The 19018-nt window shown below is 40.8% G+C and overlaps 1 protein-coding gene across 1 annotated transcript in view; it reads right to left on the bottom strand.

Annotated features, from left to right (window-relative positions):
- LOC147679807 (uncharacterized) overlaps positions 1-19018 on the bottom strand; it is a 582063-nt gene that overhangs the window by 347180 nt on the left and 215865 nt on the right. The window contains exons 12-14 of the mRNA XM_086943363.1: positions 14136-14161; positions 11066-11103; positions 5870-5886 (exon numbers count right to left, since the gene is read on the bottom strand). Of these exons, the coding sequence (XP_086799489.1) occupies positions 5870-5886; positions 11066-11103; positions 14136-14161 (81 nt within the window). The remainder of the gene's footprint in view (positions 1-5869; positions 5887-11065; positions 11104-14135; positions 14162-19018) is intronic.

Raw genomic sequence — 19018 nt, 5'->3', positions numbered from 1 at the left:
TATATACATCCACTCATTCACCAACAGTTTTATAGTTTTATATAGTCACTCATACATATACTCACTCATCATATGTAGTGATACACCTATACATCTTGTAACACACCGACAGTCATCCAAAAGTTACTCACACACATACTCACACATGCAAATAAACTATTGAACATTCATTTATTTCCATATACAACTATACACACACTACCACCTTACTTCTAGGAAAACTACACATACTTACTCTCTTAAACAATCACTTATAGAAAAACATACTTATTTAAACAGGAACTCTTACAATCTCACATATACTCACTTATAAACACCAATACTCACATATACTAGATTAAAACATATGTAGTTACTGATAAAGATACTATTGAGACAGTCATTCACTCACTAACACACACATATACACTCATCCACCCATGCAGTCCTGCACATATGCTGTCTTCAAAACACATACAAACAGTGAGTCAGTCATTGATGCATCTATGTGCTAAGTAATACCCCCACTAAACCATACAGAGACTCATACTGATACTAAAAAAACATCTAATAACCCATATACACACACATGTAGCTACTCACCAACGCATGCACAAAGTGAAACACTGATACATATATTTAAATATTTAAACATTACTCGCTAATATATGTATTCACTAAGATACACTTAATAAGCCAGTTAACCAATCAATTTTTTTTTAAACATTCATTAAAACACTTATTTAAACATTTATTCTTCCATCGACCTTTACATATACATATATAAAACATATTTATTTTTCAGAAAGACACACATTCACTGGATGGTGTCATCAGTGATGTCATGAGTGATGTCACTGACCATGTCATGAGTGATGTAATATGTGACGTCATCAGCAGTGCATTACACGCGCAAGTTATAGTGAGTCCAACTAACTATAACGTGGGAATTTCAATGGTTTTATGTCAGTAAAATTTCCATCTAACTATAACTGGTGTGAAACCTATGGTTTTTTCTGTGAATATATATATATATATATATATATATATATATATATATATATATATATATATATATATATATATATATATATATATATATATATATATTTATATATACTGTTTGACGAATCTTCACAAAAGGTTTAAAATAAAAGTGCATCCACTTCAGCTACTTGCTGGGAAGTTTTGGAGTGATCTGTCAAGTGGGAGGCCCGAGAAGAATGGGGAGATCTGTTTCCCCATGCAATTTTCCATACCAAAATTAGACACAAAATGACATCAAATTTGGTAGAAAACTAGATCTTAGTCCAGAAAGTGTGCTTTTTGTGGTTTGGTGTAAATCACTTGTAGTTTTTGAGAAATGAAGGTTAGAAATGTTTGTATATATCACTCAAGGAGGATCCACGGAGCAAACCGATCTAAATATAAGATCTGATTGACTGCCACTATATCAACCAAAATGTGGAGGTGGTCATTTTAGGACTCCGTGACTCAGTTCCTTGTCCTAGTAAGAGAATCAAACAAACATATAGAGGAGCTGGGTAGGCATATGCCCAGGGAGGCGGAGCAATGTTTGTTTTGGGGAGGGAGCATGCAGCCCCCTGCCTGAGCCTGTTGAGTCCCAGGGACCCCACCCCCTGGGGTCAGTATAATTGTTGTGAAGATAGGCAGGTGGCCCCACCTCTCTGAGCCTCTTTAAGGCCCCATAGGGCTCCATCCCTCAGGGATGAATTTTTTAGAAAGAATCTGCTTTCACCCAGGTGGGAGCAAAGGAAAGAAACTAACCCCTGCCAGTACCCACAAAGGGCTCTGGTTGGGGAGACGGCAGAGGTCACAGGGCGTTGGGGCTAACCCAGTGGCCCCCAATGATTTCCATGTTGTGGGTGCCCCATGTGGAAACAGGATCACTCAATTTGAAAAAGGAATTTGCAGCTCTTGCCAGCTCACTTTGTGAGTGCTAGTTGAGGTTCTATGGCTGTACATTATGGCCTGAAATTGTTAAAAAAAGACCCAAAGACATGTTTAAAGTTTTTATTTAAAAAATGCTTCATTAGATTACAATGTGTGAATGTATGAATTTGCACACCAACTCCAGAGAACCTTACAACTTAAATACGCTAGGGAAGTAACTTGGGACACCCGCTCGGGAGGATGCATATATACTATATATACTGTAAACTATTCATCTGAATACATTTTATGTCTATGGGATTTTGGGAGGAAGTGACTTGCTCCTTGAGAAGGTTCTGTACAAACGAAAAACACGTTAGCTGAAGGCTGAATTTTAATAAAGAAAAACAATAAAGTCTTTGGAAACTGAATGTATATGTATGGCTGATATTCTTCGATGATCATTATGATCATAGTTAAGGGAAACAATTGATGGACTGGACTGAGCTTAGAACAATATTGATTGAGTGACATTTGAGCGCTATCCCAATCCTAGGAATTGCATAAATTGTGTTTTTTTTGGAAAAAACGAAGATTTGTTTTTTACAGTGGAACTTCCGGGAAGGATCACCTATTCATTTATAATTTTGTGCCCTAGCAAGGGTGGTGCGGTGGACATATATGATAACTGTATTTGGACTGTAGAGTTTATGATCATTGGTAAGACACCATACTGTTCTAGTGTTACCAAACATCAATACCTGGGAGAGGGTCATCCTGTGCATAGGCAGACAGGTGGGGGAAGTGGGCTCACAAAGAGATCCTCTCACTGACTCCATCTTCGCTTCTTCTATTTCATCTGTAGGTGTCAGGTGTGAAAGAAGGAGCAGGAGGAGAAAATAGGCTGCATGGGAGAAGGGAGCATGAGAGAGTAAAAGCTTTAACTCAAGTGGGGGCAAACAGTGTGAGAGTTATGGCCTGACAGAGAGCTAGGAATAGCAGATTTTAGATGTTCAGTACCTTAGGGAGAGCAAGGTACCAATGTTCACAAGCTAGCAGTGTCTGACACACACAGACAATAAACATAAGGGCACACATACAATCCCACGCAAGAGATATGGTCAGACAGCACACAACCAGGCACACATACAGGAACAAAGGATGAACGGCCAGAATGAAAGATGAATGCATGAATGGCTTCATGAGCAGTATATATATATTTGCTTCGTTGACAAAATTAAGTTTGTGGTAAAGGAAGGTTTGGTGTCAATACTTACGCAATCCTTTGCAACTCCTTTGAGAGATTCAACTTATTAATGGAAACTTCAACCCTCTTTCTACTGTCATATACATCTAGCAAGTACTTCAGTGTCTCAATTTTTATATGCTAACATATTGACACACATAGGTTTACCAAATCGCTCCATCTTCTTCAAAATGTTCTGTAACTAGCCCTTAACTTTTCTATTACAAATACTTTGAATCAAATGCATTTGTTTATTAAAGCACATGAACGCTACAACTCATAGAAGGCACAGTTTCCATACTTGAACAGTCAGGGTCAAAACCACAATGACAAGCATACATTGAGCCAGATGGGTTGTGGCCTAGCCACCATGCTGTAGAGACGCACTCTGTGGCAGCTCTCTAGCCGGCCATCAAATCCTGAACAATTTTTGCCACAAAACAGAGGCATCATAGTCGAAATTTAAACAACCTATGCACAAATGCAGCTGTGTGTCTTGAAGGCATAAAAATTCCCTTTGATGCCGCCGTCGGCGGTGCCTGGGCCAGATCTGCCACACGGGCTTGGCTGAGGCCTACTCTACTGAAAGAAGTAAAGCAAGAACGTATATGCTGCTTCTGGGGGCTTGCTTGGCACTGCTGGACCGCTGTAGGTGCCCGTCCAGGAGTTAGGTGGAGCTGCAGTCAGTGGAAGTGAGGGGCGCTGCATTGCAGCCTGGGAGCCAGACATCCGCGAGGCAAGGAGGACCAAGGTCTTCACTGCACCAGGACCGTGCGACTTTAGGGAGGACAGTGAGACTCACGGCCTGTGCTGGCCCGACGGCAGACGGTGGGAGAAAAGACAGGCAGGGCCCATTGTCGTAGAGGGTCTCTCAGTCGAAATTACATCATGTTCCAGCCAAAAAGTGGGAGCTAACCACATCCAAAAGAGGTACTTTCCTACACTGATAAGTTGCCAGATGATCTCGACCTGTGGCAAGCACTGGCGCGTGCATTGGTTTTTCTCCCGGACCAGCACCCCCCCTGAAACCATGTATAGCATTGCATCCTACATTAACGAAGACTGTAGCCTGCCAGTTGGAGCCCTCTACACCAGCATCTCCACTCAGCTCCTCAGAAGACTCCAGACCATACAGAACGCTGCAGCCAGGCTCATAATGGACCTCCCCACCTGAGAGAACGCCACTAGCTCCCCATCCAGAAGAGATGCCAGTTGAAGAGCCTCATGCAGCCTGCAAAGCCCTTCACGACCTACAACCTGTCTTCATCAACCAGCGACTCAACTTCCACCAATCCTCTAGACACCTGCACTCCTCTTCACTCGCCCTCACCACCCCCGCATCTGTGTCGCAGCTGCAGCAGTGGCCGCACCTTCTCCTACATCGTTGCCAAGACCTGGAACGACCTTCCCCTCCAGCTCTGTACAGCCCCCTCGCTGGTAGACTTCAAGACCTGGCTCTTCGACCGAGACACAGCCCCCAGATACCCCTAGGGGCGACAGTGCTGCGCTTCACATTTGCTGTTTGATTTGATTTGATTTGATATATCACTGTCCATGATGTCTCAGTGCCTGATTTGCTATGTCGTTGATTGTGAACCGTATGCTGCCTGACCTGTGAGCCTGACCCCGGTACTGTATGAGTCAATTCTATTAAAAAACCCAATAAACAGATGTTTAAAAAACATACATGGCACCAGTTCGCTATAAAAGTACATAGAGCCAGTTCGCTATAAAAGTACTTCTTTTCAGAGTCCTATTTTTTATTAAATAAATGCATCTTGGCTTTCCCCAAGATAAAGAAATAAAAGTAAAAGCTACACATTCATTTGAGTTATTCTGCTATCCTAAATGTACATTTGGTGTTTCAGGTGTCCTATTTTTATGATTCTGCTTTTACACGAGTTAAAGGCTTTTGCTAATTGCAACCACAACACAAATTGTTTTTAATTCTTTTACCGTGCCCATGTATCTGCCGCTTATTTTACTCGCTGGCCACTGCTTCCATTAAAACGTTCACTCTAATACCAAGCAAAGAGCAATTTAATGCACTGATATAGACCAGTTAGCTATCAAAATAAATGTGTGTCCCATAGTGCTCTCTGGACAAATACAGTAATCGCTTCCAGTGGACTGGCAGTGGCAAAGAAAATGGCAGGAAGTGAATTAGCACGTGGGAGTGAAAACTCCATTTCGCAGCATGACACTTGCACGCCTCTCATTCTCAAACAATGAGGGCAGTTCTACACACACTTCCCCATGGACCCTTCCTGCATGTATTAACATTATATTCACAAGCGGAATTAAGTCAAAACTAAAAAGGGGCAGATCTACACTTCTTTGCCAGAGCACTCCCACTGTGGAATGACCTTCACCAGGAGGTCCATAACCCACAGTACAGGATCATGCAATTCAGGGACAAGCTCACAACCTACCTCACCCAAGCCCAATCATTGGCTCTGCTTCCTCTTCCTCTAAAACTGCTGCCCACCCATGCTCCACCAGCAACACTGGCCCCCTCCATTTGGGATTACTGTAACAAAGATCCGTCCCCTGATCATTGGTCTAGTGCAACCAAGACGCATATTGGCCAATTCGATCATGTATAATTTTTCGTTTTATGGCCATGTTGATCAATGTGACCACCTTCAATAGTATCTAATCACAATACCGCGCACTCTATCTTTTGCAGTGAGATACGAGGCTAAAATTCAAACTTCTCTGAGAGAGATGAAAAGAGGGTGGAAAACTTACCTTGAGAGAGATACTCCCTGAAAAACAAAGAAAGGGAAACATTAGTATGAGGTCAATGCCTCGTCCCCTGTCTCCTTGGCTATCTTTCCCTTCCTCTACTGGCCTTAGATCTTCTGTCTTTTTCTCTTTTCCCTTATCTCTTTGCGTCATCATCCATTCATTTGTATTGCATTTGTTCCATTGGGGTACATTGGAGACGGGTCCTGTGAGGCAGCAGATAACTTTCCAAAGTGCAAGAAATACAGGCAAGCATACACTGTAGCGGAGTAACGGGGTGCAGTGACATTTGGTTCAGGGCCAACGTGGTCCCTGCTCTTTTCTTCTAATATTTCTACTTCTAGAATGTGAACAGCGCATTTTAATTCAACATAAGTTGAATGGTTGCAGGAGAAGGCATGTGTTGTAGTAGACTATTGTCCATGGTTTTCATCCTGCTTGGAATCCTAAACAAATGTGAATATTTGCAGCACAGTCCAGTATGATGAGTTCACTTTGGATTTGAAGCATGTCTATGATCTGTTTACTAAACACTGCAGGCTCGATTCACAAAGGACCGCCGCACTCATGACAGAAGCCCCATAGTACGAGTGGCCAGAACTCATGGTGGGACCTCCGCAATAGCAATGCCGAGGTCACGCCCCCATTGTGAGGGCCACCGTTATGATTGCGGGGCCTCTGCCACCAGTGAGAAGGCTCTTTGTGAATCGGGCCCGGAATCCGTTTCTTTCTTCAAAAGCATGCCTATTTTTTAATAAAAAGTATACCCTCATTTTGAATGATATGCTTTTCTTCATGTATCATTCAAATTAGCCATCATTTCTCATTTAATTTTAGTTTTATATATTACATCAATTTTGTTATATAGTTCTCAAAGTACTGAAGGTCATACCATTCAATGTATCCATTAGATAATTATATTCTTTTAATTTTACACATTTCAGCGATATAGTTATGTACTGGTCAACACAGTTCGTAACATAAAATGTACCTCCTTCAGGACGACTTAATCAATGTTGCCAAATTGATCTGCACTTCAACTACAAATCAAAGCAAAATCATGAACAATTACTCTAAATCTTTATATCTATATCTATAGGGTTCCTTTGTGATGTCATGTATTCAAAACTGCATGAGAGATGTACATACAGTCCTTATTTATGGTATAACCAGTTTCCATGCAATCATTCGTTATTCCCATTTCTCAGCATGTTTAGCCAATTGCAGTTGCCTGCATTCCTGAACCTTTATATAGTTACACATTTCCTGTCTAAAGTCTGCTTATGGTTTGTAGTCTTAGCAAGTACCCCAGAAGCAAAATGCCTGTTCATGAAATTGGATCTTTCTTTAGGTACTTGTAAAATCCTCAGTTAATTCATCCTATATGGGTGTAAAGTATCCAAGATATCAATCCATTTCCTTTTTTCTCTTTGTGTCAATAACTGTGCTCTTTTCCCTCCACTTGGTACTTCACCAACCACCTCCAATATTTGGGAACTTATTTGGTTAATGTAAAGTCTGTTCTCCAAAAAAGGGGATTCACCTTCGGTGATTCACTCGTATATGTTCTGAAATTGCTTCTCCTTTCTGATTGAGTAAAAGTTCTGCGGGTGATTCATAAAACTATTAATGCGTACTTTTACGTACTCTGAAATGCCTTTGGGAACTGACCTAGAAACATCCAACCATATATTAGTAAAAGTGGAAAGAGGCAGCAGCCTTCCTTTTTGTACAAATTGCATAAAAACATTACGGGAATATTCCTGTTTTATTCCCAGTTTGGATGTTTGTTTAGAAACTAGAGAGCAACTGCTTTATATAATTTTAATTGCTTTCGTGAAAAGGCCCTATTATGTTGTATTGTATGGTATGAAACAAAGTATTTCAGTCAGATTATATCACTTGGAGATGGAGCGTATAAAACATTGTATTTCGTTTTTGTGCTTTAAATATTGTCTACATCAGTTAATTCAGCCTTTGCTATGATTTTATAAATAACGATTGAAAGTTGGTACTTCTTTTAAATGAAAACATTAGTTTTACAAGGAAAATGTGTTTTAACTTTTCATCTACTCATTAATTTTCATAGTTGTAATTGCTTTACCCTATTACTTTACATAGAATAGAATATTTGGAAACACATTTATGTGGCTGCTTTTTGTTTACAGTACAGTAATTGTTGTCTGGTAAAGTTATAGGTTTCTCACGCAGGTCAATACACTTTCTGAAACACCGACTCCCACGCTGCTTGGCGCTGAAATCAACAGCTGCCCTGTAGCCACCCCACAATAACCAACTGTTTATGGCCACGGCCCAGATCTCTGTAATGGTGAACTACTTTTCAGTGGCAAACTTCTGCTGTCAATTGAAAACTTCAAAGTAGTTGATCTGTGCTAAAGGCCCACTGGTTTTGCCCACAGAACTAGACTGACAGAAAAGTTTGTGTCCTCAAATGCAAAGTCTGTGAGCATGCACAGGACCAAATGTAACCTGAGTGAATTTCTAATAGGTTAGCTAAGATGCAACGAATTTAGTTGGAATTTTAGGCGCTATTAAGTGTTTCCAACCCAATTAATGCTCTGAAATGTAAACAATTCAGCAGTGTTTTGATGAGGGATAGTTTTGCCCTTATGTAGCTTTTACAGTCAGACACAGATTCATCAGAAATTCCACAAAAAAAAGGCAAAACATGATATGGAAATCAGATTGTTGCCCTGGAGAAATCCCTTGTTATATCTGTAAAGGTTAAGTCGATTATATATCTTTTTGGCACATTAAATTAGATCCAAAAGAAGGTAAGCTACGTAAGAAGTAGAAGCATGCCTGCTGTCATGCCCTTAATAAAGATGGCCACCGAGCGTTACTAATGGCAAGAACAACATATGGTGCTCAAGGCAGAGACATTACAACAGAAAAAAAGATATACAGGGCCCGATTCAGAAGGGTAAACTTACAGGTTTGTGTAAGTTTAAGCTTTTTCAGTAGCCACAAAACTGCCTTTTAATAGTGAGTTTATGAGTGCCGAGACTCCGCAGTTGGGTGGAGAACTCCGTACATAAAAAGGCAGGTCTATCTTTTTATGTGCGTAATTCTCCGTCCCATTGCGGAGTCTCCGCACACATAAACTTACTATTAAATGCAGTTTTGTGAATACTGAAAAGGCATAAACATACACAAACATAAATATTTACCTTGGTGAACCAGGCCCATATTGGCGGGGCTTTGACACAGAGAATTTGATAGGTCGCCCTACAGCATGTCTGAAATTTTCCCAAATAGACACCCTAGATGAAAAGACTGTAGTCAGAAGAATTGAAGCTCACATCCTCCACATCATATCTAGGCCTCTTCATGCCGAAAAAAACAAAAAAACAATTGCTAACCTGGCCCAATGAGTTACTATAATGTACATTCAAGCAATAACCTTCAAGATTAATCTTTCCTTCACTGACTCCAAGCACCATCACCTCATGTACCATCGCTTATTGCATCATCGGTTTCCCCATCATAATTTGGATCATCATTTCCTTTTGCTGTCACTGCTTTTCATGGCAGAACTTCCGCGACAATCACTTCCTTTACCCTCTCTTCCTGTAGCAAAATGTTCTTTACCTAGCAGACACCTTCCTGGGAGTGCCTGATGGCCCTAGAAGATCTCGGATTCATGAGACAGAAGGACACAACTATTTTATAGGTTTACACAAGATAAAAGGTAAAGGCACCCTAGACCTGCACTGGTACATATATAGTTCTATGAAGTATGGGCAGACAATGGCAGTGCAAGAGCTGGGAACCTGACCTCCATAGTCCCCTAAAATTTTGGACAACAAAAAATGCAAGATTCAAAAGAGCTCAGCACATACCCATATTTTAGATTGTCATAAGTAATGTAATACAATTTGTAATTCTCAAAGTCATTGTCATTCATAATGAAAAAAGATAAACTCCCAAGAAAGAGACTTCTATTATGAAAAACGTTCTTCTTTTATTTTATATTTAATAGGTGATGTTTCATTCGATTAGTTAAAAACACAGCACAAAATCATAGCCATCATAGCCAACGCGGCGCGTTTCATCTCTACAAGACTTCTTCAAGGATATAAAAATATACAATAATAAAACTAATGTTATCCAATTTATGTACATAAGGAAATTTTGAAACATTTAAAAGTATACAAATTCATTCATTTATAACAGCTTCAAACACAATGGGAGATTATCATATCCACAGTTATATGTATAAATCACCAAATTATTATATGTTTGAAAGGAGAACATATTAGGAGACCTATATGCATAATATACACAGTATAATGCACAACAAATCATTTCACAGGTTGAAATTACAAGGTTCATAGGAATTTTCTATGAATGTTCTTTTGTACAAACTGATCAAAAAGGGAAGTCTTCAATTACAAAAACAAATTCATAATTTTCTTTAAAACATCTAAGAAATATAAAATGCACAGTATGATCAATAACAGTCTAATCTTGAAGAACATTGGTCACACTACTAATTTGAAAAATCACTGCACACAGTTACAAGTGCTTTTATATCTTTTGGGTATGTGTCCTGCTAGATGCAATTCTATATCTTAGGGTATATGCAATGTTATAAATATGTTGCATGTGTTTCCCAACAAATTAATCAAACTGATCTTTTTCAATGTGATAGTTTGCACTCAATTATGAAACAAATGTTTCAAAATTTCCTTATGTATATACATTGGATAACATTAATTTTATTATTGCATATTTTTATAGCCTTGAAGAAGTCTCGTGGAGACGAAACGCGCCGTGTCGGCTATGATGGCTAGGACTTTGTACAGTGTTTTTAAATAATCGAATGAAACATCATCTATCAAATATAAAATAAAAGAAGAAAGTTTTTCATAGAAGTCTCTAACAAATTCTTTCTTGAGAGTTTATCTTTTTTGATTATGAATGACAATGACAATGACTTTGACTTTGAGAATTACTAATTGTGTTACATTACTTATGACAATCTAACATATGGGTATGTGCTGAGCTCTTTTGAATCTATTTTATAGGTTTGCCGAAAATATCCTTTCACTTTTCTTTCACCTTCCTGCTTCCTACATCACATTTTTGCTTTCTCTGCCATTCTCCCTTGGTATCCCATTCCTCCCGTTTATATTGCTTGCTCCATCACATCTTCATCTTCTCATGGTCACTTACCGTGCCGTTTTGGAGGAAGCGGTGGAGGTGCCAACTGTCTGTAAAGAAATGTCAAAAGAGACTGGTTGTCTTCAAATATGGACCAGCACAGTATGATATCTGCCACACATGCACTATGGAGGGACTGAGCAAAGAGACAACAAACGGCGATCAGGGGATCAAGGAGCAGACGGGAGTCAGAGGACATGCATTAAAGATCTGAGAAGGGTGACATAGAACATGAGAATGTCAGATACGAGCCAGTGTGTTGCAAAAAGCAGACAGAGGGTTGGATGAGGCAGAGTCCCACATCAGGAAGAAGTTCAGAGCAGTCAGGGAGTCACTCTCCTCCATAGGTATTCATGGCGCAGCCATAAATTGGATTGAGTCACTGTTAAGCAATCGTACGTTTCAAGTTTTTTCTCAGTCTGCCTGCTCTGAGACTTTACTTCTTAAACATGGAGTACCACAGGGCTCAATTTTAAGTCCACTGCTTTTTAATTTGTATATGAGTCCTCTTGCGAGATTAGTTGAGGAGACAGGTTTGAATATGTTTTCATATGCTGACGACTCACAGCTCCTTTTCTCTCTTTCTTCAGCCGAAAGTAACCATCCTTCCATGCTAAAATTAGGGTTAGGTAAGATCGCTGGATGGATGCAGGATAATTTTCTTAAGCTTAACGGCGAGAAAACGGAGCTAATTATTCTTGGAAAAAATAGAGAGGCCTGGGGACCACAACACTGGCCATCTGAAATGGGCCCTCTTCCTATACCTGTTTCACAGGCACGTAACTTGGGAGTCATCATTGACGAATCTTTAGATATGCACCAGCAAGCCGTTAAGACTTCTGCTGCATGTTTTGCAGTCTTAAAATGGCTAAAGAAGATCTGCTGGATGGTCCCTGATGGCACCAAAAAAACTGTCATCAATGCCTTGATTACTTCAAGGCTAGATTATAGTAATGTGCTGTACCTAGGGGCAAAGAAAGCTACAATCAGAAGGCTGCAATTAGTACAAAATGCAGCGGCGAGACTTCTTTTCAAAATCCCTATGTCCTGCCCCACTACTAAATACATCCGTGACCTCCATTGGTTGAAAATTGAAAATAGGATTACGTTCAAATCCTTATGCTTTATGCACAAAATTTCAACTGGAACTGCTCCTAAATATCTGCGGAACCTTGTGCATCCTTACTTACCTTCGAGAGTCCTTAGATCAGCAACCGCTAACAATTTAATTATTCCTAAAATCAAATTATCACGGATGGGGGAAGATCCTTTGCCTTCTTAGGCCCATCCCTCTGGAACAAGATGCCTCATTCCTTACGTTCGGAAGTCAGCCATGTGAAGTTTAGGAAAGCATTAAAAACGTGGCTTTTTAACATCTGATATTGACTGGCAAAATACGCATTTCTGAACTACTAGCGCCGGGAAACCCCTTGGTGGGTAGCTGTAGCGCTATACAAATTAAATAAATAAAAAAAAAAAAAAATAAGAAACCAAGGTGTCAGAAAGGAGGCAGAAATTTGTAGAACAAGTACTGATTGGAGACCAGATGTGAGGGGGTCACACGCCGACAAGGAGTTAGACAACAGCCATATCTGTGTAAAAAAGCAGGCAGTGGTTCATTGAAGACGCAGCGGATTCTATAGCAGGCAGGGAGTCATACAGCAAACAAGAAGCGGAAGATCAGGCAGCGGCCGATAGAGAAGGCTGGATATCTGGGCGCAGGTAGATGTCAGAGAACATGTGGGTGGACACAGAACAGCAGGAATTCAAGCCCATTGCAGTGTCATTGAGAGTGGGCAGCCAAGACGTGCAATAATATGACAACGCCTCACAGACGAGATGTCTCAGAGCACAGAATTCATGGTATATTATCTTGTATCCCCTCAACCTCTCAACAGCTGGCTAACAGCATGCACTCTAATTTCCCACTACTTTCTGTCCTATCACATTCAGTCAGATGCTGCTCAGTGGTACCACACATGATCATAAATTTTCAGAAATGCACAGGAGATTTGGGGCCAATTCAAGATAGATGTTTGCGCACCTGCTTTGACGGCTCATATAAGGTTCTTGTTTCAGTTGGAGGCTTGTTACAGGGGCAGGTACCCTGTATGGCTAACTTATTGGCTGATGGAAGAGCTGGTTATTCGTTTGCTCCATTATTTAGTATTAGCAGAGTTACTCTACCAATCAGGAAGTTGAGGGCTCCCATAGATTTGACTAATCCAACTTGATCATCACAACCTTGGTACCCAAGCCTCAGAGGTCCTAATTGCAAGTGCCCCATTAAACTGTGATCCCGGTGCAAACACTTGTTTGCACAGAAATGGCTATCGGACCTGATTATACAGTTAGCAATCCCTCCCTGTTATATTCCAGCGGTTCAAACCTGCCAGAACATATTGGGTGAAAACTGCTCAATAAATACCGCGACTTGTGGGGTAGAAGCACAAAAATCCTAATATTATGCCCCATTGTAGGGGCAAAATCGGAATGATTTTAAAAAGGAATCCTGATAATTGGCAGGTACAGTGAATTTTGTAAGTAAGTACGAACTATAGAAGCAGAGAAATGGTGTTAAAGGCTTGAAATTTTCAACATATTTACATTTATCTCAAAAAATAAATTCTTCAGATTAAAAGGTTTTTTAAAGTTGATCATGGGTAAGACATTTTTCTCGACTCCGCAGAGCAGAGGACTGTTGGAAAACTGGCAGCTGATGTCCGCTTGAGTTAAAGGTTATGATGATTGTTTCGGCTGGCACCACGCCAGTAGTGGGTTTCAGTGGCACAGAAAAGGGAGGGGCAGCAAACCAGGAGTTATTGCTAAAACTCACATGATTACACCAGAAACCCTTCCCCCTGCGAGGGTATCCTTGAATCAGAATCCACAACGGGATCACATGAAAACAGGATCACATGAAAACAGGCATGCGCAGAGGCAGTGAACATTCTGACATACAAGTGGACATGTCTAGGGAACTATTAAACTGATGATTTAATCAGAAGAAAACTCTGCCAACCCCTCACACTTGTATTCCTGACATGTACAGTATATAGTAGATGGAAGTACTGATACTCACAAGTTTTTGTTTTTTCCGAAAACGTTCTGGAAAAAAAGCGAAAGAGTATAGAAGAGATACATTAGTGAATGTATTTTCAACTTTACACCAAAGCCAACCCGCTCTACATCGAACAGTATATGGGTTGTACATTTATTACTGCATACACACTACATTCAAAGACAGACTCCCTGTTACACCAGTGTTACTGCCCATCCAGACTCTCTCTCACCTGTGGTTATCCTGCTTAATAAGCTGGGACTCAGATGTATGTGTCCTACACCTGGGCTTTCCCAAACACAGTTATATGGGGTTACTTCAGAATATCCTGTATAATGTGATGGGGCTCAGATGTGTGTACACAACCCCTGGGCAATCCCACACACAGTTCGATGGGGTCACCTTAGGTTATCCTGTCTAATGAGATGGGACTCAGATGTGTGTACACAACACCTGGGCTATCCCATACACAATTAGATGCGGTCACCTCAGGTCATCCTGTATAATGAGATGGAACTCAGATGTCTGTATCCTGCACCTGGTCTATCCCACACACAGTTAGATGGGGTCACCTCAGGTCATCCTGCATAATGAGATGGGCTTGACCTCAGTTTATCCAATACAATGCCATGGGGTTATTCTACGGAGTAAAATAAAACTCGCCTAGGGATATAATGTACTTTGGGATGGATTTCAGGTAAGGTAAATCTGCACAGTGATTTAGAACTCGCTTTGGGCTGTCATACGCATTGGGATGTGGCGCACCTGGGATGTACTTTCTAATGGGATGCAACTCACCTGGGGCTATCCTGTATAATGAAATTGAAAACGCCTACCCAATGGCATGGGGCTATCCTGCACTGTAAAGTGCACCTAAAGCTATCATGCACATTGGGATAGGACTTCACTGGTGTGTCCTGTATAATGGTATGAAAATCACCTGCGCCTACCAAGCACAATGGCATGGGCCTATCCTGTACCATGAAGCAAAGCTCATCTAGGTTTGCCATGTGCCTGGGATTGGTCTCATCTGTGCTGTCCTGTAAAATAAAATGGTACTCACCTGTGTTTGTCCAGCATAATGGCACTTGGCTATCGTGCACAGCAAAGTGATGTTCATATAGGTCTTCCATGCTTCCTTGGATGGAACTCACCAGGGGCTATCCTGTATAATGAAATGGGGCTCACCTTGTGTAGCCTGCACTCTATGAGACAAGTTTCACCTCGGTCTATCCTGCATGCACACAGTATGATGGATCACCAGCGGATAGTACACACTGCGGGTTGAAGCTCGACTGGTGTAATTTTGTTTTAATTTTATTTAAGAAGTTTTATATAGTGTGAACAAGACCCATTAGGGTATCAGAGAAATGTACACATGAACGAAAAAGAGAAATGACCTATATAACAAACAACATAATGGTCAGAAATGTAAGGGGAGAGAAACTCAATGATGGCATGGCATACATAATCATAAACAGTCTAAGCAAAAATAGGACAGACCAGCAATGAAGAAAGAGGGAGAAGGATACACAAAGCATATTACAAAGTCATAACAGGGTGCCTCAGACAAATATAATAAAAATACAAGTAAAAACAGAGAGGAGACAAGTCTTTGAGTGCGTATGAGGCAAGAGGATTCTAGGGCAAGAATTTGTTCATAAGGGCTTTAAATTCCTTTTTTTAATTAACAGTTATGGTGATCGTCTAATTTCCAGAGGAAGGGAGTTCCAGATCTCTGGAAGCACGTTCATAAGTTTTTGTTTTCTGGAATTTCTGGGGTTTCAGGCGAAGGGTGTTGGCTCTACGGGAGGACCTGGAGCCACCAGATAGTGTAAGTTTTTGTGCAAGGTATAGTGGGGTGTTGTAATGTAAGGCTTTGTGAGTCATGCAAGGAATTTTTAGTTGTATACTTGCTTCATAAGGAAGTCAATTTAGGGATTTTAACTCTGGTGTAATATGGAGGTATCTTTTTGAGCCAGATATGAGTCTAGCAGCCGAATTAAGAGAGGCCCTGAGTGGAGCTCTCTTTGATCTCGGGAGTCCAGAGAGGGTTGCACTTCCATAGTCCAACTTGGAGATTACCACAGATTGCACCACGTATTTGAAGTCATTGGAGGGGAGAAAAGGTTTAATTTCATGGGGATGCTAATTTGAAAGTTAGCTTCCTTGGTGAGGGCAGTAATATGTGTTTGCATGTTCAGGCTCTTGTCGAGCATTATGCCCAATAATTTGTGGAGTCAATGATGTGTGGTATGCAGTTAAGAGCCGTTAGCTGATTGATTCATTCACAGATGAATAATTCAGTGGGTCAATTAAAAGGAATTCCGTTTTTAGAGCATTGAGTTTGAGATGATTAAATCAACCAGTTTTGAGCTTTCAGTAGAGTGGTGTTGAGGGAACTGATATCGCCGGGGAAGGAGAATTTCAGGTACATTTGGGTATCATCGGCATACCTGTTATAATGGACATTGGATAGTTTCAAGATTTCAGTTAAAGGTTCCATGAACAAGTTGATGAGAGTAGGAGAGAGTGTGGACCCTTGAGGAACCCCAAGGTTGCCTCCGGAAGGGTTAGAGAGGGATTGATTGACCTTGAATTTTGAGTTCTATTGTGGAGAAAAGATGCAAACCAATTTAGGACAGGCCCTGAAAGCCCCATCCTAAGCTCCAGTAGGTCGAGTATGCAATCATGTTTGACTGTATAGAAGGCTGATGATAGGTCGAGGAGGATCAGAAGGCAGAAATCGTTCTGATCCAGCACTTTGAGCGCATCATCGACAATGTGGGTGATAGGGGATTTGGTACTATGACCATGATGGAAGCCAGATTGTACTTGGTCCAGAAGTTGGAAGCGTTCAATGTGATTGCAAAGTGAACGTGGACACATTGCTCCATGAGCTTGGCCATGGTCGGAATGTTGGAGACTGGGAGTCCATTTGTATGAACAAATGGAAAATGTATGTGATGTATAAAAAGTACTACACAGTCTTCTGGAATACCATTGAACAGACCTGTGAAACCCAGGATATTTCAAAACATGCTACAGATATGAACACTATTCCTAAACAGTCCTTCCAAAGGATAAGAGAACACTAATCTTGCAAAGTCCGTTCGAGCCTGCCAGGCACCTGACAAGAGTGAGTGGGTGGCCCCTGAGAGAGAGTGTCCTTGACAGAGTATTGCTTGTTTTAGAGGGAAGAGGTAGCACAGAATTAACTGGAGTAGAGGTGGGGTTGCCATATTTCTTTCACAGAGGAAAATATCAGCCTGCTCTTCTCATTTTAAGATTTTTCAATTGCCTGCACAATATTCTTAACCAGAACATTGTATGAAATAATCTAAATTCATTTTAACATGACTTTCTGTCATTGTCTTCTTAAATAATCACTGAGGGGTCATTGGGACTGCTGTAGAACATATCTTAAAGTGTTTTCTTCATCAGCTGTTTGAAGTATGTACTAATAAAGGGGAAAACATATGACCAGGATATTAAATACTAATCCTTGCAAGTGATTTCACAATGTTTCCATTAAGGGATCTAACAGAAACCCATAATTCTTGTTTCCTTTGGGCATGCTTTGAATAACTCTGGATCATGTGCCAGGCCAAAGTTAAAAGCAATATATCAGGTTTAGAAATAAGTGTCAAATGTATACAAATAAAGCACATCATTATAAAATGAAAGTGACCAGCTTTACTGAAATATTTACACAGCATTTTACACCCGATATACAAATCAGGGCCCCGCTCAGACCCAAATAATTATAGGCTAATAGCCTTAATAGATGTAGAGGTCAAGATCTACGCATCAAATCTTTTGGTAGAACTGGAGTCTTGGGTCAGCAGAAAAGGGCTAATCCCTCCGACACAAACAGGTTTTCGGGCTGGAACGGGCACTCTCACAAACCTATCCGCGCTAACCCTCCTGGCTAAAAAGAAAATCGATAACTCCACTACGCTTTACACTTGTGTCTTAGACTTGACAGCTGCTTTAGATAAAGGGCCTAGATCCAAACTTTGGGCCAAAATGAAAGCCTGGGGCACGCCGCCAAAGCTACTGTGAGCAATTATAGAGCTATACTCGCACACCTGGGTTCAAATAAAAAAAGGAGTCAGCCAATGCCTAACTAAGAAATTCACAACTTTGAACGGCCTAAAACAAGACTGCGTGTTGGCTCCCAGCCTCTTTAACATCTACACCGCAGACCTAGAAAGTGATCTACGTACAATCCAGTGACATCCACCAAAACTGGACCAAACACCCATTGCCAGCCTATAATATGCAGACGACATTGTGCTCCTCTCAAAAACCCCGATCGGCCTACAACGTTTCATTACCAAACTCGCGTTATACATCACCAAAGCACAATTAACTATAAACCTCAAAAAATCAAATATCCTATGCTTCTCCAGCTCTCAAAAGAAAAAAACAAAATTTGTATGGAGGATAAATTCTTCTATATTAACACAGGTGGACAAATATAAATATCTGGGAATTTTACTCGACCATCAATTAAAGTACAATCACCACTCAGAACTGGGGAAATCAAAAGCCAAACAGCTTCAATTTGCCTTTAAAACCATACAAAAACAGCTAAGTGGCAGTTCCACCGGCCCTATGCTAAAGATCGTAGCTGCCAAATTCTTACCATCGCTCACATATGGCTCGGAAATGATGGCAGTCAGGGACTCCACAGTGCTAAATCTCGCCCAATCCAGACTATTTAAAAACCTCTTTTCGATCCCGAGACATAATTCACAAGCCCAAATACGTTTGGAATATGGACTAACTAATCAGACTCCCGCAAGACAAGGCGCTCTGGCCAAATACTACTGGCGCATGAGGGATGCTGAAGACAACACACTTGCCCACCTCTGCTGGCTAGAGGTCGAAAAACAGGC

The sequence above is a fragment of the Lissotriton vulgaris genome, chromosome 11 (genome assembly GCF_964263255.1).
Source record: "Lissotriton vulgaris chromosome 11, aLisVul1.2, whole genome shotgun sequence".
Classification (NCBI taxonomy): Eukaryota; Metazoa; Chordata; class Amphibia; order Caudata; family Salamandridae; genus Lissotriton; species Lissotriton vulgaris.
This window is presented reverse-complemented; position numbering and strand designations above follow the sequence as displayed.